This window comes from Limanda limanda, chromosome 6, assembly GCF_963576545.1.
Source record: "Limanda limanda chromosome 6, fLimLim1.1, whole genome shotgun sequence".
Taxonomy (NCBI): Eukaryota; Metazoa; Chordata; class Actinopteri; order Pleuronectiformes; family Pleuronectidae; genus Limanda; species Limanda limanda.
This window is the reverse complement of record NC_083641.1, coordinates 21181022-21202959: the sequence shown is the minus strand read 5'-3', so window position 1 is coordinate 21202959 and position 21938 is coordinate 21181022. Positions and strand designations below refer to the sequence as shown.

Genomic DNA, 21938 nt, shown 5'->3' with positions numbered 1-21938 from the left:
TTTACACTCCAGCAACACCAGACAAACTTGTTATTCATACGATTATATTCATTCCAGAATACTTAAAAAGCACAAACGAAAGAGCACATGCACCCGAAGTCCTGCTTCTCCTAATTAGTTCCGAGCTAATAAATGGTTATTTTTGCCTAAGTCTGATATTGATAGAGTAGCAAGAGACACGAATCACGAGGAGAAATAAGGGCCCGACATGCATGAAAGGCTCCAGCCACATCCGACCCTGGAAGTTGGGGTTAAACGGGGCGACCGGTCGAAGGGATTCTGATCTGTTCGCCAAGTTCTGTCCCCTTTGGTTACTGCCTCTACACTTGTCAAGCTTTCTTTCGCTGCGTGGCAAGTTTACAAAGATGACAATGGCAGATTTACCAGTGAAGTGCACAGTGATTATTCACACAATGAATGTCTGATTAGACACAGAATAAAAAAAAAAGCAGCCCTTTCATTTCTGGCCAACAACAGTTTTTTTCTTTCTTTTTCAGCTGAATTCATGACGAGCAGATTAGATTTAGAAAATAGTGAAAGCCTAAAATACTAAAACGTAAACTCCATTACTGCCATTCCCTGCTTAATGAAGTTTTGCCGAGCCAGCAGAAGGATCTCAATGAAAGGACGTCGTGTTCATGACAAATCTCAGTTTGCTGCTTACAACAGGCAGAACCATAAAATGTGTTTTTAATTTTTCAGACACATTATGGAAACAGTACTGAAAATGGTGCTTATTGGTTCCTGTGTGAACTGCTGACCTGGAGCAAATGCCCAAAAAAATGTTGGGGTGCGTGCAACCCTGTGTAAACACCCAGTAGAAGCACTCCCATCATACGTCTGGGCAATGAGAAGGACCTGGCACTGCTCGCTCATGAATGCTATGCTAACGGCGTTAATCGACGATAAGGTAGAAACTGTTTGGCGACATTTTGCGGAAAACCATCGACCTAAATAGTGATTCGTACACAAATAACCATTCTAAGACTTTTTTATGTGCAGATAATAGAAATTAAAATCAGGTCTGAAAAATAGCTGACTCCGAATGGATCTAACAATAAACAAAATATATTGATTAGAACAACAACAAACTTTTACTGGTCATGAATCGAAAAAATACTTTCTTATTCCTAAATTTCACAATATGTGCTCCATCGTGCAGAAATTACCCGAGCTGTCAAAAAAAAGAACGGATGATTCACCACTTCCTCACCTGAATTCATGATATATTAGGATCTCAGTTATTGTCCATAATTATATGACTTATGCGCCTTTGTTAAATACTGCTGAATTTGCAGTTTTGCTCAGATTTTTTGCCTTTGGACGTACAACACTCATGGTTTACATCGACGAAGGTGATTTCTCCTTTTTAAAGCTTTTCGACACGACTGACTGAGGCAACAAATTCAAACACCTTGCCTCAGTGATATGACAGTGATGAAAAAAAAACGAGACGCTGAGAAGAAAGAGAGGTGGATGCCAGCGAACAGGATAGTTGTCGCCACGAAGCAGCTGCTGATCTGTAATGACACTGATATATTCACAAGATAATCCCGGCATGTGTGTGTAGATCCTTCTTTTTGGCGCTCTGAATCAATACAGACAAAGTAACCACCAAACACGGAGCTACGTGGAAAGTCTGGCAGCTGTACTTTATGTTGGTGTTCCGCTTAATATCAATGCCTCGTCCGTTGCATGTGTGCACGTTCCACCGGGGCGTTGCCCAAAGGTGCGAGCGTTAATATTCAGTTGTGGGGACCAAGTATTAGCAGTGGATTACAGGTGACTAGCAGGCTTTAGAACCTCTTTCCTGTGATACCCTTTGAATCAGCTCACTCCCTTTGAAGTCGTGTCAGTTTTAGAATATCTTTCCCCTTTTATGTTTAAACATGGGTGTTTGCGTTCAAGGATTCTTCTTCTTCTTTTTTTTTTAGAGGGAGGAGATGAAAGCATCACAACAGTCAGAATCCATCAAAGAGCGGGAACGGAAAAAGAAAAAAAAAAAACTCTGGGAAAAAGTCCTGCACATAACGAAGCATGACTTGTTGAAACAACGCGGGCGGTTGTTGTGTCTGCGCCGGGTGATTAGGGCGCATGGGGGGGGGGCTACAGAGTTGAATGACAGGTGGATCCTGACGGAGCTTGCTCGCCGCGCCGTCACCGAATGTGATCAACTGATTGTGTGTTTCGCAGCAGTAATGATCTTTGCCGCGTTTGCGTAATGTGCCAGGAGCTGATTCGTATGCTGGAAGAGCCGGCTAATTGTTCACAGTGCACCCCCCCCCCCTCCAGTCCCATGGCTCCTCTGATTTGGATTCATTTAGCCTGTATTTTACCTCATTATACAGGCCTGTGTTATTGCCAGGTTGCATGTGAGGTATTTTGCATTGTTGAAATTGACTCTGGTCATTTAATTTAAAAACCAACGGTAGCACCTCTTAAATACTAAACTGAGAGGAGCAAATGTAAAGTGAAAAGCGAAATATATTTGAGGAATTTTCTTTTGTTTCTTTGCTGCCAGACAAACTCAATATACTTGATTAAAAAAGATCACCCTCTTGCCGTTTTATTTTATTGCTCTCGACAGTGAGCTGCAAAGATATCTTTTATTTAATTCCTCATATCAAAACAAAAAAAGCAAAACACCCAAGCTGAACTTGGCAATGACCCGCGCTTCCCGCCACCTTGTACACAAATCTAACGCGAGGGGCCATTATTTATTTCGAGGAGCAAAGCTGGCTCGCGGCGAAGAGCAGTAAGGGCAGGAAGAAGATGTGCAGCTACAGTTCAGTAGGTCTGTAAGCTGAGGGATGAAATGTTCTCTGATGCTGATCTTGCCGTTGCTCGGGATCCCAAACAGCAGCACAGAGAACTGACAAAACCGACTATTTACTCTGGCATTCCAGTGGCAGTCTCCACCCGGTCCAAAACAAACAACACCCTGTGCACAGCCCTCATCTTCCTGGAAAACACACTCTCACCGGCGTGGTTTGTGCGTAATTCCCTCAAATGCCATATTTCTGGTCATTAAAGCTCCAGCTGCCTGTGCTGCTGTATTGGCACTGTGGTCAAATCGGACATGTACCGATTCACATTTGAATTTGAAAGGAATCTCCCGAGTCGTGATTCAAGACTGCCGAGCAGCTTCCTGCTGTAAGTGTGGCGTCAGCCCACAGGAAGGTTCAGACACTTTCCGTAAAGCTCTCCCTGACTTTTCCTCGTTGATCATTATATCTGATTCATGCCACTCGCACTCTGCGTGACTGTGTGACAGAGTGTGTGCGAGTGTGTGTTCCTGCTATGCGGCTTGGCAGCTACCATTGTGTGGGCATTGCACCCCTGAGGGTAGTACCCCACAAAGCAAGTAATGGTACTAAGCATGCAGATAGAGGACTGATTTAGACTGAGAGGCGTCTCTAATCTTATGAGGTGTCAGCAGTGTTATGCCATAGATTAGGCGACTCTTTCTCTTTATTTCCTCCATGATCATCATCTCATCTCCTCCGGCAAGGACCGCTGTGCAGCATCCCACATTCACATTTTATTATTATTACCAGCTGCAGTAATAGCAGCTGGATCGTTGCCGTTATATTAGTTGCTGTATCCGAAACATGATTTTAACATTATTTCTATCGACAGAGGAAAAGGATTTAATGAATCCCAGACACCTCACAGTTGGGTGTTGAGACTCGAAACTTTTTTACCGCAGACAATTTATGTTTAAATCAAAAATGTGGAACCTAATGAAAAACTATTGAATGTCTCCTTCGATTTGTAACCTTGTGCAAGACTTAATAATCATATTTGTTTCCAGATTCAAGCAAACTTCCTGTTTGAATGAATCTTTGCAAAGCTATACCACCACGTATCATTTAATCATCTCTGCCGTTTTACCACCGTGCCATCCCATATAAAAACATAAATATGATTTTTATGTGATTTTTGAATTCTTGTAAGGTACTTTTGTTTAAGTACTGAATCATATGTCAGACTATAACCCACTATAAGTTTCTATTTTTATTGTTTGCTTTTAGTTCCATGTACTGTAGAAACATCCTCATAATCTATATGGGAACTTTTAAATCGCTGTCCTCACTCAGATCTATATCTACTTTTCCTGACCTCAGATGCTCCTGCTTTTTTTCTGACTCTATTCACGTTACTTTGTTTAGTAGCGTTAATTAAAATGGTTTATCTTAAGTCAGTGTTAATTTAATCCTCTTGGTTTTCGTCCAGATTGGAACACAGATGTGGTGTGAGCAGTATGGCTGCTTGAGAGCCTTTATGAATCATTTCATTATTTCCCCATGCTGTTATTCATATTTCCATTTACTTTTCTTGAACACTGTTGTTTAGAGCGGTGCGAGTGAACAAAGCGAGCGGAATGCTTGTGTTATTGTTTTTGATATTGAAACCAAAAGAAACAGCTTCATGACGCAGAAACACTCCGTATATGAGCCGAGGGAAACTGAATGTCAAGTGACTCAAATGACACGTTTGAGCCATTGTTTTCAAACACATCCACACTTCCATTGCAGAGCACAAGTGTGAAACCAGTATTATTTATTCATCAAAATGTCTGAATTTTTTGCGTTTTCCAAATGTGCACAGACAGCTGAAGCAGTGAGGGAGAGACATCACCTTTATCTGTGCAGGGAGAGCCAAGGAAACAGTGTGTGATGTGAGCATATTGGCTACATGCACCCGTCTGCTGTATGACCACACAGATGCAATAAGCCTCTGTGAAAATCCAACAGTCTGTTGCACTAGTTTTCTTGGCGTGTGCTTGACTGGAGTTGAGTCTTTGATGTTGCGCCGTAAGATCTGAAACTCTGATCTGGAACTTGACACGTATGACACTGTGTGAGATTGCATCAGGAGATTTGGCACATGCAATATAATGTTCTGACCCGAATTCCCCAAAATCCAACATCACAGCCAGATGTTTTCTCCATCCTTATATTATTGCTGCTACACTCAGAATAAAATGACTCATTCCCATTAGAATAAGCTCAGAACGTTATACCTTTAAATTGACAGTGCAATGTATGCTAATGGTGTCAGAGCTTTGGTCGCACGGTGTTTCCCAGAAGTAGTTAGAGAGGTGTCTCAGCTGTTTCTGAGAGAGACGTGGAAAAGCCATTACAACTTAAACTGTGTAAATTGCTGCAAGCAAATGTGGCCGCACCCTAAGTCATGTGATTGGTAGACTCACAACAAAGTCAACCTTTCAGCCCCAAACACAAAAGCGGCTGTGCATATAAATGCGCGTGTGTGTATACTCGCTGCATTACATTGTTAATTTGTTTACAATCTGTGCGAGCGGGGGCACATGAAGATTAAAGAGGTAGCGTTGACCTATGGAAGCTGGAAACAGCGGTGACAGAAAAATCAGAGCGTCGGGAACCGCGGCGAGGACGCAACAAACATTGCAAAAGAAAATGAGATTCAGAAACAGTTCGATTGATCATAAAGGTTCAGATATTCCCCTTAACAAGCTTAACAAGCCGACTCTTCGCAGACTACAAATGGTGACCAGATAACACGGATAGTACATTACACAGATGCACTACAGTAGTTAGCAGAGGTTGGTTAGTGCAGAGGATGGAGACTGTTTCCATGCTGATACATGGTATCTGCAGCAGTGGCAATGAAATAACATCTTATTTTCGTTATTTTGAACAGCTTATGGTTATTTTTATTATCAATTATCTGCCTATCACTTTCTAACACAGTGAAGTTAGACAAGAGAAAGTAGAGAATCCTCAAAGTTTTGCCAAATTTACAACTTTCATTGTACCTTCTCTATCAGTGGGAAATTGCCCTTCAAACAACTGCTGTATTTCCTGGCTTTGTCCAGAGTAGGCAGAATAATATTTCTGCAAAGAGATGTAACTGCAGAATTTTTTCTTTCAGTTCGAGTCCTTTTTCAGGTCAAATCTGTCAATATTATAAGAATCCACAGTTAACAGTTTACATCCAATGCCAAGGCTGAGTGAGGCGCATTGTAAAGGTTTGAAGTGGCTCGGTAAAAAAATATGTGTAGTGCATTAGTCGTGAGCCCACAATTTGTCACATCCTGTCACAGACCTTCGTATTGAAACTGGAGGATGTAACCTTTTTTCGAAAATTTCCTTTTTATGAAATATGTTCCAAAACATATCTCAATGTGGAGAGGTGCTGTGAAAGCCGTCCGTGGCCTTGCATCGCTGAACGGTGCAGAGATATTCCCTTCGAAAGTTTCTGAGCTAGCATCGCTCTTCTAACCAATCAGAGGAGGCCAAAAGCAGGGGTGGGAGTGAACAACTGCCGATCAATATGTTAATGTGCCTTTAGTCCGCTGCTCCTCTCGAGAGTGTAGCAGAGCAGAGAGAAGGACGGAGCAGAATGGTTTTCCTCTCAGTGTCGAGCCAGCAGCAGCTTCTTTTCCAGAACTTGCATATTGTAGCGTTAATTAATACCATGACCTTTGTCTAACGTTTTCAAACCCCAATTGCAAATTCACAATAGTTTATTCACAATAACCAAGATCTTTTTCCAAATTGTTTGAAGGGGGCCTCAGGGACCTGTTCCCACCAAATGATACCAAACCACATCCTTCCAATCTTCCAAAATGCATGCTGTGTATACACATGAATAATAGTTAAGTAGTAAAGTGCAAACCTCCACCGCCATCCCAGAGAATTCATACACACACATTTAGACTTCTAACCAAAACCAAATAAAGTCTAAAATCCCAAGAGTTTAGTAGCATGGGGTCTCATTAGGGTGTTTGGGACTGTGGTGTTGTTGCAGTCTCTCATACATAGCTGACCATTTTCAAATTAGTTGTTGCTGTAGTCCAAAGTAATTAGCTGTTCTCGGGGTGGGGGGGTAATTGCCAGCTTTTCCTACCCTGCTGCAACGCCCCTGATGACACTATGCTTGCGTTGGATAGGTGTTGAAACTGAGAATTATCTATACAGCTTAATGGAGGTATGAGCCAATCCCAGTGGACATTAGGTGAGAGGCCGGGTACAACCAGGTCAGGTTGCTAGTGTATCGCTGGACCAACACACAGACACAAACAACCATAAATGAAGCTTGGTGAATCTTTAAGATACATTTTTATTTATCCCACACACATGCACAAACATGCACAGACACACTCATGCAATTGAGGGAAATGTGTCCTCTGCTGTTGGGGGAGTAAGGTGCCTTGCTCAGGGGCACTAGACAGGGTAGGGAGAATAGTCTTTTGATTTTTTGGACAGATCCAGGTTCGTCTTTTTTGTTGTTATTGCATCCAGGTAAGTTTTTGTTGTTTCTCCGTGGAGTCGAACCAGCATCGAACCAGAAACCTTTTTCTGCCAGTAGTCCAAGTTTCTGCCACTAGTCCACCGCCACTCACATACACCACTCTATTCAATCTACTGTCTCCAATTTAACCAATTTGACCTAGCCCAATATTTTTGGACTGTGGGAGGAGGGTACCCAGAGAAAACCCAAACAGTGAATGCAAACTCCACACATTAAGGCCCTCGGCCAAGCTGAGGTTCAAACTGTGCACCCCTCACTGTGAGATGACAGTGCTAACCACTGTTCCACCGTGCCGCCCGGCATGGGAGGAAAGTGTGGAGAGAAAAGAAAAAGTCTAAAATCAAGACGCAACATTTCAGAGAGTGAACACACATGAATAAGTTTGTAGACTGTGGGAGGAGCAGTGATTAACTCACACAGGGAGGACATGCTGACCTGCATGTAACTGTCATGTCTCCTGTTTGTCTACAAATCTTCTCAGCAGATCGCGGGATGTCTGCCGTAGATGCAGCGAGTCAAACAAATGAACTTGGAAAGGCTTGTTTGCTTTTGACTCGGCGCTTGTGGATACGCTCCCCCTTTGATCACATGGGTTTCTGCCTGTTTCATCCCACGTTCAACAAACATACAATCACAGGGATCGGAGACTAAATTGCCCGTTGGTACTGTGGCAAATGTGAACCCCGGCGAGCCTCGCAGCCACTGAGGCTAATTGGTATCCAAATATAGAATAATAAACCTGTGCTTTGCCCACACTACTGGTCGTCATGGTTATACCTCCTCAGGGATGAGTTTGAATGCCGGCACCAGTCAGACTGATAGCAACGCTGTTTTTTTTCCCTCTCTCTCTCTCTCGCTCTTTCTTTTTTCAAATGCGCATGAGTTTACGTGTGTGTTTCTGGCCTGTCAGTGCGGCACATCAGCAGTCGTAACAGGCGGTCCCTGCGGAGGGCAGACTGACAGGTAGGTAATGATCAAAGAGGCCGTTTTCTGTGTTTCATGTTGGGCTCAGAGAGAGACACATCTGTACCGCCGGTGCCTCTGCTTTTTAATGGGCTCGGGTTGCAGATAGCACTCACTCATCTCACACACATGCACACACACACACACACCAACATGCGCATGCATACAAGTGCGAGCACAAACTCGAGTCGTTTCTGAGACTCCTCACCCTGACAGCTACTAACACATTTCTCAGATTCAGCCTCACTCTCCCCTGTGCCACATTCCCTCCCTTCTAATAAATCGCTGAACTCCCGCGGCCTGCACACCGACTCTCAGTCATCTCAGACTGCCATCTGAACTGTATCGCACGTCCATAAAATATTAACCTGAAGGGGAAACACAGGCATAGCCACCCAGCCTGTCTCCAATCTGACCACCCCCTGCCTGGGAAGCGGGACTATCTATCCGACTCAGGTGCCAGGCCGCGCACAGATATCTCACCTTCAATCTTGTGTCCACAGTTGCCGGTGGCTGTGTGGACGGGTTTGTACTCCGCTCGCCTCTGTTCAGCCTGCCAGTTTCTGTTTAATCAATTGGAGCAATTCCGATTGTATTTGAGCAAGGCCAAATCTCTTCTCAGCTCGGATGTTGCTGGAAACGAAGTGCATCCTTGAGGATGGCGCGAAAACAGCTTCACTTTATCTGGAAGATTAAAACTTCAGGGTCACGGTAATCTGTCCTAATGAAACTGTCAAGTCATCTGAGAATCGGTAAACTCAGTGTCACACTGCCGATTTGGGCACTCGCTTGTGCGTATGTGTGTGTTTTAGCCGACTGAGTTTAGACATGAGGCTTTAAATGAATGATTGGCAGACAGGAGGGTTATTTGTTTTGCTATGAGAGGCAAATTAACTAGCAATTAACCAGCGTTAAGGTTTTAAGATAACCAATCAAATCAAACTCCGAACAGGAAGAAGAAGCACAAGGATCTGATTTAATCATCTATGAGAGCTCCTTCTCTCTGCCGTGTTAGGTTTAATCTCTTAATTTTGCAGGAGCATGATTCTTTTCCACTTCCATTTGTACAGGACTCACATAGTGTCTCCATGGCAGTGGTCTGAGACTCAATAGGCCTTTTCTTTGCACAGACACTATTTGAAGTAGGTTGTATAAATGGTGATTCACTCAAACATCAACCTGGAACCTTCTTTTACAAGTGATTGAACAATCGCACAACTTTATCTTTGCTTTTCATTAAATTGTACCTGAAGAATTTACGACAACCCCGGAAACGAAATTCTCCCTCAACCTCATCCACAGTCACTGAGGTTTGAAGCGAAAATAGGTCACACAAATGCTGAATCATGCTTCATTTCATTCTATCATAACTCAGCATGGACTACATTAGTTAAGCCTCTTTAACATCAAGGTTTCCTGAATATCCCCTATAGTGGTGTTACGTCTGGAAAATCCTCCTTATTCTACATTGTCTGACAGAATGACATATATCTCTATCCGCTTGTCCCAACTCTTCCCTCTTCATTGGAGCGTCATGATGTTCAAAGAGCGATCTATTTAATACCATTGCTCCATATTTTTATGATTGCACCATTCTATCAAGTAGAAATCCTCTCAGACCTGGAAATATAATCCACTAGTTCTGTTATGTTTTGTATGGATGCATTTGAATTTGACTACTCCCATTGTGTCACGTGTATACATGTATTGCTTTGCTTCCCACTGCACAAGTTGGAATCATTGCAAGCATCGGTTTTTATACACTCTCTGACCAATGTTGACGTTTGGGAGCCAATGCTGATATAGATAATACGCTAAAAAATTTTGAATACCAATATATAGATTGATATGTATATATATATATATATATATAGTAATGGATCCTCCTATCAAACCAGTATGACAAAGAAATTAAATGAAATACAACCTCAATTAAAGACATTTTCATTATTTTAAATTGTAAACATCAATTCACATCTTTTCTGCATTGTTTATTCTGTACACATGAGCACCAATAACGATATTTCTGTGAAAGCCTCTCATTGGCTGATCATTTGCCAGCTGATACATCACCAGTCTGTCATTGTCTTGTCAACAAACGCCAGTGAACTCAAGTCTGATTCTTTTCTGTTACACACTCAAGTCTGGAAACGTCTCCCTCTGAAAAGCAACAGAATCTCTGAAAGGCAGGAAGGGATGTGTGGCTGCAAAGCTTCAAATGATTGATATCCATTTGTTTTGCCTGCTTAATACAACATAAACTCTCCAGCGATTCATCACCAGAGTGAGAGTTTTTCACGGTGCCTCTGCAAAGCCCACTAGAAATAATTCATTTTCTGCGAGCTACGATCCAGGCACTAATGTTAAATATTCATGCAAGTCCAGTCTAAATGATGTGGCCATTGGCACACGGTTAGAGCACACTCTGTGGAAGGGAGGAAATGTCAAGCTGTGAATAAATGAGAGCAGTGAAGCCGTATATTACCCTGCCATTGTGAATTTACTATAGTTGCCATTTGCTACGGCCACTTCAAATAGATCTCTTATATAATCAATACACGCCGTAAAATATCGAGCATATTGCCACGCTGGCAGTAATCTGGACTTGTGTTTGCTCATCCTTTATTCATTCTCCGTATTTGTTGCCTAATTTGTGCCTCATGAATGTTTACAGAGGACTTTGTGCTATTTCTGCGGTAATGTTCGGCGTGTTCAGTGAAACAGACTATCAAAGCAGAGAAGTTGACTCTCTTCAGAGATGTCGATGCACCGCGAGCTCCTCTTGTCACATGAGATCAATACGGCTTGTGCCTATGCAGCTGTTAAGGTTTGATTCGTATTGATTGCCACATCAGACGACTGCAATCATTTATGAGATGCTTTCATCGCCCGGCGTGCTGATACGGAGAAGCTGTTGTCATGGTTGCACAGAATTTTTTTTTGTGAATCCTTACAGGCCATCGTTCCCGCCATAACATCAGTAAGCACAGTGGAGAGAATGGGCAAAATGTGATGTTGCTAACTGGGTTGAGTATCCATTTGGAGTACCTCAATGTCCGCTGTGCATCTTTGGATGGAATGGGAAACGTTAACAGGCGTCATATTGACAGACTCACGCTACCAGTACTCATTTTTAGAGCACACTCGTGCACACACATGCACCAACCTCTCACATACACATATTTCCTCCTGCAGTCTCTGACTAATGAGGCCTGGGGCTAGAGATGGTTCCATCAAGGAACTTCCCCCTTTCTCTCTCTCTCTCTAACACACACACACACACACACACTTCCTCCCTCTCTCTGGGCTCTCTCCCCTCTCAAACGCGCACCTGATTGATAGCAGTGATTTGACTGAGAAAAGGGAAATGGGAAATAGAAAAATGGTGGAAGAAGATTGGAAACAACGTTCTGATTATAAACTCTGTGAGGAAACAAAAGGCCTCCACTCTGCCTTTTCTCTTTGCACTGAGGTAGCAGGTGTGTGTCTGACAGGTGCCTGATTGAGGCGCACAAAAGACATTACAACTGCAAACAAATGGACATGTTTAGTGTCCCAGGATGCAGTTAATGTTTTGGGCTGATAGATGTGATTATGAGCATACGAGCTGAGGCAGCCAGAGAATGGGCACAGGTGTTATGGAGAGTGGGGCTGAAAAGCAGCCACGTTATTGTTGTGATGATAATAATCTATCAATACAATTAATGGTATATGTCATCGCCAAGGTCATCAGCCTCGGGGGATGTATTTAATATGTCTCATATTGTAATAATGGAGCCTCTCTCTGCTGGAGACACATACACAGGAGGTGGGAGACCACACAGATTAATCATTTTAGGAACAAAAGTGTGTGTTAATAACGTCCGTTATGTTCTAAATTCACAGATTTACTAAATAACCTCAATTACCTTGATGCCATCGCCATTTATTTTGGTCTTTCTATGTTTATGTTTGACTGTTTCAGGACAAAAAACAATAGCACTTTTTATAACAGTGGCATAAATTAGATGGAGCCTCCTCGTGAAAAGGACTTTGTGCATTCCACAAATGAGAAAGCGTCTTGGCCGCGGCCCCGGTGGTTTAATATTCGCTGAGAGCTTCCAGACAGTGAGTGGTGGTGCAGCAGCTGTCTCTTGACCCTGCCGGACCCCCACTTACCCCTCTGACCACCTCCTTTCCACTGGGCAGGCTGTGGCGATGACAAGCCTGTCAGAAGCTTCTCCTAATGTCCTAATTACCTCTCTCTCTCTCTCTCTCTCTCTCTCTCTCTCTCTCTCTCTCTCTCTCTCTCTCTCTCTCTCTCTGTCTCTCTCTCTCTCTCCCTCTCTCTCTCTCACCCACATACACACACAGAAACGCTGGTGCAGATGTACGCACGATCACAGTGAGTTAGCAGATATGCTGGCAGCCAGACTGGAAAGCACGCCCTCACAAATACACCATGCCTCTGTTAACATTGCTCATGTGAGTTCTCCTGGCAACAGACCACATTATAGGGGGGGTGCCTCTCTGTGTCTCCAGGATAGAGGGAGAGAAAAAAGGATTCCTCCCTCACGACTGTTTGGAGGCTTTGATTTGAATCGTTCTGCGTGTGTTTTGATCAGACTCTGAGCTTCGGTTTCTCTCCTGTGGTATCAAACGCTGCACTCCTGCTGCACCGGTCTTTTTAAACTGAAGCCAGGGCAGAAAAAGAGGCCTCTCAGAGCCTGCAGCCTCTGAGAGAACAAACCACATGGATTTATATGCAGTTTCACCCGAACAAGAGACAATCTGAATGAGATGTGATGTGTCATTTTGCCAGAGGTTAAGCTTTGTCTCGGCTTTGAGCTTGAATCCTGTCCCCGCTGAATGGTTCAGGGTGCAGAGCACATTGCCGCTGCTTCACTTAAGTCCGCGCTCAGTCAACCAGTCTTGTTAACATAACAGAGTGGATGATTGTGCCTCGTCGGGAAAAAAGAAAATCATTGTACCTCCCAGCGAACGCAGTTGGTCGGTGATTTATAGACCTCTGAAGTTGTTGCATTTGTCACAATCAGCGTGACTTAATAGTGTATTACTATAATACTCCTCCTGTCTGGTATTATGCTGATTTGAGACATCCTGCCTGGTAGAATAGTGTTGTTTCATTATGTAAAATTACCTTTTGATATATGCGTCACTGTGATATTAAGCAGCCAAGCTTTATTTGTACCACGTTTCTATTTTGTCTGCATTTTGACGCTGTTTTTTTTGTGGTGTTGGTGGGGGGGTTACAGGGAGAGCTCGGTGCCTGTCTATTTGAGGCTATGTGTAACAACAGCCTGGCGTCTACAGTTGTCAGAAAAGTGTTAGCGCTCCTTCTTTGTCTTGACACCGCTGTGAGAGGCGAACACTACCTGAGCTGTACAGAGTTGTCATTAAAGTGGCTCCTGGCTTTTTCTTTTCCCCTCTGTCAGCTGCAGAGACATTTTCATGTGTGGCGGTGAGTGACAAGACCAGGTTCACCAATGAGATTACACGGCTCCCATTGTCTTCAAAGACGACACTGATGCTGAAACGTCTTAATACTAGCCTTTGATTCACCGGGACGTCCATCTATTGGTATTTATGTGCAATTGTAGATACTCATAGCACTTAGCTAAGAGGAGCCAGGGCACCAAATTCCATGCTGCTTTTTATCTTCCAGCATTTCTGAAGGATTATCCCTTAATCTCCCGACCTAAAAGCTGTCTGCAGCTACAGGTGTCCTGGGGAGCACAACACAAACACTCCGGTCATAGATTGGACATTCACAAAGCATATTCAATCAACGGTGAGTGAGCAATTAGCCACCTCTATGGGGATATTTGCTAAATCTCCTCTTTATTACAGTTTATCAAGCAGCAACATGCTTTGCATCTCCTATAAGCCGACCGGATAAATATGTTGTGGTCTACTCTCAGGGGGGAATTAATCTGAATATTCCCGGTGCTGTTTACAGGTGAGCGTTTTTCTGATACCTCGCTGACAGCTCAGGGTGGATTAAGCCGTACCCGAGAGGTGATAGAAGCAGAAGTGGGTAAGATGCAGCTAAATTAGCGCTGTGATTTAAGAATGCACAAACAGCAGTTTTTACAGCGGAATGAAAACACTCCTCAGAGGTTGTATAAATGCATGATTTATTACAATTCAATTCTCCAATAATAGGCATCGAACCTCATTTATGAACCTGGAAAGAACAATAACTCAAAGTCGACTTTCTGGTTTTCTTTAGAGCTTTCAATAATATTGCAGTCTTTATTGATTGCTGGAGGTTTCTCCGTTTTCATGGACCTGGATGGGTGGACATGTGACCAGATCATTATTATGTAATCGGGAGCAGACCTCTGTTCTTGTTGGTTTAGAGTTAAGCAATCGCAAATCTAGGCCTGTTCACTTGCTCGGTCAGCAGATTGAGAAGAGCTGCTGATAATTACTTACTGACAAAGCACATTCATGAGTGGAAGCACAAACATTAAGGAAAACAAGCTCCAAGTCCAGACGGGCACCAAATGCAAATTTACAAACAAATACAATTAACAAATATAATACAAGATGCCATACTGGAAGTGCAACAGGACCATATGGGGAGTAATTTTAAAGCAATAAAGGAAATGTTTAGGTTTCGACCATGTTTGGAAATTTGAGATTTGAGATGTGAGAAGCCACCTGCTGGAATCTCGTAGTCCGGCTCCGGAGATGACCAGCGTTCCTGGGGAGAAGAATCTTATCATAGCTCTTTGGGAATCAATCTGTCGTCAATAGAGTTTTGAAAACGGTGATATATTTGTTGCTGCCATACATAATAGCTTCATTGGATAGTTTCATAACAATAAATAAATCACGGCAGCATCGTTAATTGAGCTTTACTTTGGTTTTTAATGTACATTACAGATTGAATAACATGCTTAATTGACTTCACTGATTTTTAAGTACACCACCCACCCTCAGCCCCCTGGTGTAGTAGTTGTTGTTGCATGTTTTTCTCCTATTTGTAGGTGAGTGGGTATTTGATGCAGATTAAACAGATGCTTATTTTCTGAAAATGTTATTGATAGGTTAGAAAATTGGAAAAGAAACAGCCCAACACCAGATGAAAACATTTTCTTTTGTCTAAACAACAGCGCTAAAGCCTAAAACCCTTAGTTTGCCATCATATATGATTAAGATATCCAGAAAATATTCACATATGAGAAGCTGGAGTCTCTTAACATTTGGCACTTTTCCTATCGACTTAAACCTAATTAATGGTTTCTCAAAGTTGTAGATGACTAATTTCCTGCTCACTAACTAATTAACAGATTAAGGGCTTGCATCTCTTTAATGGAATTTGAGACGGACCGAGTGAGGAGCCTGATTTTAAAACTCTGCACATTGTGGAAACTCACCAGAACTAGTTCACATACGCAAAGGGCATTTCAGTCTGAGTTTCAATGTAACATGTTGTCATGCAATTCTTTAAAGCAGATTTGAAAATAATTATCGCCGACATCAAACACGAGCATAAGGTGCTGGAAATTCTTTTTTTTTCTTTTGGCGAGGACAGCTGAAACTCTTTGATTGGTTTCTTTTGTGAAAATCCTGACCTAAGAAGTCGTCCCTGTTTATTCGGTTCACTCTGCAGGAGCTCGCTGCTCCGTCCGATTTCCTCAGAGGAGAAAAAAGTTTGAAGCCCACCTTTGATCCTTCTAATTAAATGAAAACACAGTGGGCTGCTCACAGTGAGACAGCACAGCACACACACACAATCAGACAGTACCCAGTGTGGATCTCTATGGGGAACTACAGAGTCCCAGCGTCCGACTCGGCTGTGTCCTCTAATGCGCTGCGATCAGAGACTTGGTTGACATGCAACACGCCGCAGATCATGAGCATGAAATAAGCAAGGGAATGTTTTACCTGAAAGGAGGAGCATTAATTCAAAGGCATCGCACTAGTACTGAGGAGAAATGTTGTCTCATTAGTGTTACCCCACTGCTTTTACTGAGCTGCGATAGAGAGAGAGCGTGCGAGCGAGGGAGGCTATGTGCCACTCTCACCACACAGACACCCACTCTCCAGAGATCTGAGTTTGCCTCAGCAGCTGAAAAATAGTGAAGATTATTAAGGATTCATCGGGGTGGCAGTGGGTTGAACACGGATGGCTGAATACCAGGACGTGAAGGCCCTCAGCTCTTACAGAGAACGTGATGTATTGTGGCAGGAAACGTAGCATCGCGGTGGATGGGGAGTGGAAAATGCTACACTTTTCTGTTTCCGAAACATAATGCTGCTCATTGTGTGGAACCCGGGAGAATGAGATTGGGATGAAAAGGAGAAAGAGGTGAGGAGACAAGGACAGACATTATTTGGAGGGACGGCTGGCCTGTCTGCTCTCATCCCCGGGCGTGATTGACAGATTGGTGCAATGGCTGCACTGGCACGAATGCCATCACAAGCATTTTCCCCAGAAATCTGTCTATCAGCGCTGTCTAAGCAGAGCGACAGCCATGACATCTAATCACAGGCGAGCTGGCACCTCATAACTTCTACCTAATGTGCTGCAGGTACAGAATAGAGAAGGGGAGCGGCAGAGGCGCCACAAGAGCTATTTATAGGCCTTTCAGAGGCCACCAGCAGGAAGTGGATGATAGTGAAGGGTTAGGGAAGGTGTCACCGCACTATATCACAAGTCCCTCTGTTTATATATAGACCTCTGTTGACAAGATTAAACGCTGAGATGCCCCAGTATCCGGCTGATGCGTTTTTTTTCTGGGTTACACTCCTGACAAAGTAACACAAAATGAGGGCAGATATACTACACATACAAGATGATAATGAGTCATTTACATAATGTTTCTACAACATTATAATTACCTGGCAATTAAAGCAGCTCAAAAGCCTCATTATGGGCTGTCCTGGGGGCTGATTGGACTGGGACGCATACGGAGCGCTCGCTCAGGCTCCGAGTTTCAGACCGGCTATCAACCTCAATCACTCCGGGTCTCTTTTCCTTCAAACTGCTTTCAGCTGGAGCAGAATAGCCTCAGAAGTCTCATTACATTCAATTATCACACAATAAAGACAGAGGTTTGTCTGACACTGGACAGCCTGATATCGCAGCCGACTCCTGGACAATGTTCAAAAGTTGTTTCCCGTCGCGTGTGATTTGTCACTCACACTTTTTTGTCCCGGGGGAATCGCTGACACATTGAAAATGCACAAAGGCCTGTAACAAGGACATGTGTCATACCTTACACCCTTATTATGCCGGCAATGACAAGTGTGACAGGCAGTCACTTCAACAGACTGTATGCTCAGCACTGACGCTTGCATTGCTCACAGCGAAGCCCCGAAGTCAGCGTGGAATGTCAATATATTAAAATAGTGTGCGTGAAATGGAATAAATGTAGATATGGACGTGCGGCAGTGGCCAGGGGGAGGAGGTGTGTGTGCATGTGGGAAAAAGAGAGAGAGAGGGAGAGAAATGGGGGGGGGTTGTTTATGAATAGCAGACAATGAATGATGGAAGCTCTCCCGAGGGTGCAGTCCCTGAGCACTGCTGCAGGGACTTGGGAACATGCCAGTCTCCCATGCCCTGTGAGATGCCAGTTTGGGTGGGCACTGTTCCGAATGGGTGCTCTCTCTTCTCCAGGATACACTGCAGGTCCCAGGGGAGCATCTCCAGGCAGTGGCTGCTCCATAGCAGGGCTGGCTGGAATCTTAATCAGGGACACGATGGGCAGGAAACAATGTCCACATATCCCCTCTGTTCCTCCATATTAAATAAACATACAGGGTAAACGGATGACGGGATGAAAGTGGCTCATTATGTCAGGATTTGGGATATTGTAGAATTTGCTCATCACGATGCCCTTTTGTGTATTTCTCTTAATCTGTGCTAAATATCGTAGCATATATGCAGCTTTCATTTGATGAGTTGCAATTTGCACCTGGCAGTTTTGTGTTACCAGTGGAAAGTGACTCCCTGCTTACGTCCTGTCAGCTAACACCTTGTCTGTTTTCTTCTCTCCCCCTCTCATCTTCGCCTGCGCTGCAACAGGAGCTGCTGAAACCGTGACAGGTACTCATTCTTTCTCTCTTTTTTTTATATTTCACTACCTGCTGTTCATTTGGACTTGCTCGCGTCTATCGGTGTCTGTTGTCTGGCTGTCCATCGCAGCCTGTTCATCTGTGCATATTTACAAGAATGGCTGGTTATGAAGGAGAGAGACATGCACTCACAGTGACAATCCATTCTTTTTATTCTCTGCTCTCACATCAACACACTGCCACATGTAGATTTCAAATTTCTGTCCAGGCTATGTGGTCGCCACTTTAGTTTGCTGTTGTCCTCTTGACACTTTCACTGGGGTCTGAGGTTACTCACAGTACCACAGATCTTCAGTTACAAAATAAGGCTCTTTCGAAAAGTCAAATATGTGTACATGTACAAATATATATAGTCAAATTATGAATATTCTTATCAAGCCAAAACAACATCGAGGAAGTTTCTTTCTTCCACTATTGCTCGTGGACTTAACCATTTTAAATGTAGAAAGAATGAAAAATGGCTACAAATTATTCACTAAACAATTATTCTCGTATAGAGTTGTTCGCAACAGAATATATTCAAATAACATTTGGCTCTTTCAGCACATGTTGTCATGATGTGTAAGTGTGTATCTCTCTTCTCCCTGCGCCAACGTCTGCACACGAGCACTTCACTTAAACAGATGCACTAACCCTGTTGTTCTTAATGTCCTTTCTAACATGGTCTGAGGTTAAACAAAAGTAATTGTGTAGTTTTGGCTGCTAGTGTTGAAGCTAAATTAGCCAAAAAGCCAAGAAGTAAGAAAACACATTAATAGTACCACTTTCTAATAAATGAACAGCGTGCAAAACACTTTCATCTTCCTCATCTAGGAGCAAACCACAGCAACATCGCTGCAGGACTTAAATGCACTTTGCCTAAAATGTGTTTACTTGATTAGAGTTGGAAGTTGTGAGGTGCATTACTCCTCTCTGACAAATGTCGGCCTGGAACATGTCCTAATGCAGTAAAGTAAAACATTCAACATTTAAAAGGATGGAGTTATCAGCTGAAACAAATTCTTTATAGAAATTATTATTTTTCTAGTGCTAAGTCAAAACAAGTCAATTTTTGCATTGCCTGGTTGTGAACATTTTCTTTTGCCAGGTGTTTATTCTTCAGAATGTGGTATCCAATCACTTAAGATACACAACTTGTATATTTTTATACCAGAAAATCAACACCCTGTGATGTTTCCCCTGGTAAAATAAGAGAATGTTTCTCAGGTCAAACATCCTTATTTCCTAGTCATGTGGTAGCATCCCTATACAAACGGTTACACAGAGCCTCTGAGAGAGCTTATCTGTGGTTCTAAAAAAAAAAAAAAAAAGTCGAAAGATGGTCAAATTAGTGGGTATGACTATTTTTTGAAACCTTCCCATGCGAAGGATCTCTGAGAAATGGCACAGTGCTAATTATACCCTGAGACAGAAGCCTTCTCGCTTGTGAACATCCTTAAAACAGCATTTCATCACCAGGATCAGGGTTTAATGACTGAGCGGGATGAGGACAAGCGGCGGTGAAAAGGCATCATCAGAGACGGAGAGGGGGAAACTTTTATTGTTAATGACTGTCTATAGTCCTGGTTGTTCCTTGAAAGGACACGACAGCGCTGACTCGGGGGAGGAGGAATTGGGGGTCGGCTGTCCGGCTCTTTGCTTCCTCTTTCATGTCTTTTGATGTCCAAACAAGAGGGAGCAGATCAAAGACGGAGCCAACTTGATTCAAAAGGTGCCTGTCTCCAAACTTCTAAAGGGAGGAGCCGCTCCGCTAATATTTCCTGATTTCGTCAACTTTTTCTCAAAAGTGGCCAGGCCGGGTGCTGCTTTGCATTTTGAGTGCGGCTGATGAGCCCGGCCTCCCTGCCAAACACTCGACACCAGATTGTACATCTCCTCAGAGAGAGCACAGACTTTTGAAGGTCTGTATTTCCCTCTGACTGTTTCATTCAGTATGTTGTGATGCGGGGAACAGGAGGGCAGCCATGTGTAGAGATACAGGCACTTTACTCTTCCAGACAGCTGCTGGAATGAGTGTGAATTTATCAGCCAGTCATCTGTGCCATGCCTCTGCCCACTCCCCCTCCATCCCAGCCCACTACCCAGAATTAATGACTGCCTCCCCTCATTTGCACCCAATCATGACCGGGATGCAGAGGCAATTGAAAATGTTTACTCCAATTGCGAAAGCCCTCCATGTTCCTCAAAGTGGCCTGTTTTCACTTTGATGGGATTGCTAATCACAGCGACGTTATTTATGTGTGTTTTGAATTGGAGATGAGCCTAGGCTGGAATATTGGAGGGGTACCAACCTTGCTTGGGGCTGCTAAACCTTATGGAGAATTCATCTATTTCATTCCCTTTCTCTCAGTCCAGCAGATTGGGAGCAGCGTAACCTTGCTTTGAGGCTGCTCTCTGTTGCCGTTTTGGCTGCCAAATATATTATTTTTACAGCAATGAAATAAAATAGACATCAAAACACTTTGCATTGCTCTTGCCTCATCTCCAGGGTCGCTACGTGCACGTTCAGAGGAGCTGAGCACACCTGACATCAGCTCAGACTTTCATATGTATGACCACACATATCCAGTATTATCTCTGATGTTCCGTGATTATCTTGCACTTTATTTAACTATAATTTGTTCACTAATTCATTGATTCTCAAATCTCAACCCACCAAGCCACGTTTCTAAGGAGCTATGAGGAAAAACATTTTTCTATTATAAGACATAGTTGTGTTCTGTTTGCACATTTATAATTTAGCACAGCCTGTCTACAGCATATCTGTATGTATCATCTCTCCCTGTCAAGCCCCCAATAGTAGGATACTGATTTTGAAGTAAAGTAGTACATTGGATCCAACCCAGAATTAAATCCATATTGGACGACCCTGCACTTCAAGATTTATGTCTAGTGCCAGTGTTTCATACCAGTGCAGGAAATATTGTGCCCTATATGTAGCAAAGTGGAAATTAACGGTGTGGAATGGGCATGTCGCAAGTCTGATTTTATGACCTGAGTTCATGTTGTTTCACAGACCCGCAGTTAATGTTCATTTTTTATTAAGTGAAGCGTTAGCCTGAACCCTACTGAGAAGTAATAGTGAGACAGTTTTAAGGATTTATGCTTATTCACTTTCCCTTTGCGATTAAGATGAGAAAATTGATATTAGTCTCATATCTTTTATGGTAAATATTCACCAAGTCAGCTAAACTTAGCACAAACATTGGAAACAGGTGCAAACCACCTTTGCTCGAAAGCGACCAAACATGCAAGCATCTCTACAGCTCTTGAGCGATTACATTATAACTTGTGCAAAAAAAAAGGAGCAGACCAGCCAAGTAATAGCATAACTCCTTGTAAAAAGGTAAATGGTAATATCCCAGCTAGGCTAGCTGGCTGCTGGCTGTGGCCTTGTGGCATTAACCTTTGCATCCTTCTGAAGGTTAGATGAACTATTGGTTTATCCAGTGTATTTGCCAGAACCACAATCATTCCACAACCATTACCACACCGCCTGCAGAAAAACACATTGGCATTGGATCTATTCTGAGGTTGTTCAGGTCTCATCTGGGATCAGTGTTCTCATCTGGTAAGAGAACAAACTC

The 21938-nt window shown here is 43.2% G+C and overlaps 1 protein-coding gene across 2 annotated transcripts in view; it reads left to right on the top strand.

The window, feature by feature from the left end:
* Nucleotides 1-21938, top strand: part of cadm1b (cell adhesion molecule 1b) — a 135194-nt gene that overhangs the window by 78081 nt on the left and 35175 nt on the right. Inside the window, exon 2 of one of the 2 annotated variants that reach the window (XM_061073591.1) lies at nt 18302-18322. In XM_061073591.1, coding sequence (XP_060929574.1) covers nt 18302-18322 — 21 coding nt within the window. Of the gene's footprint in view, nt 1-18301; nt 18323-20235; nt 20253-21938 lie in introns of both variants that reach the window. The other variant, XM_061073592.1, reaches the window with a different exon arrangement.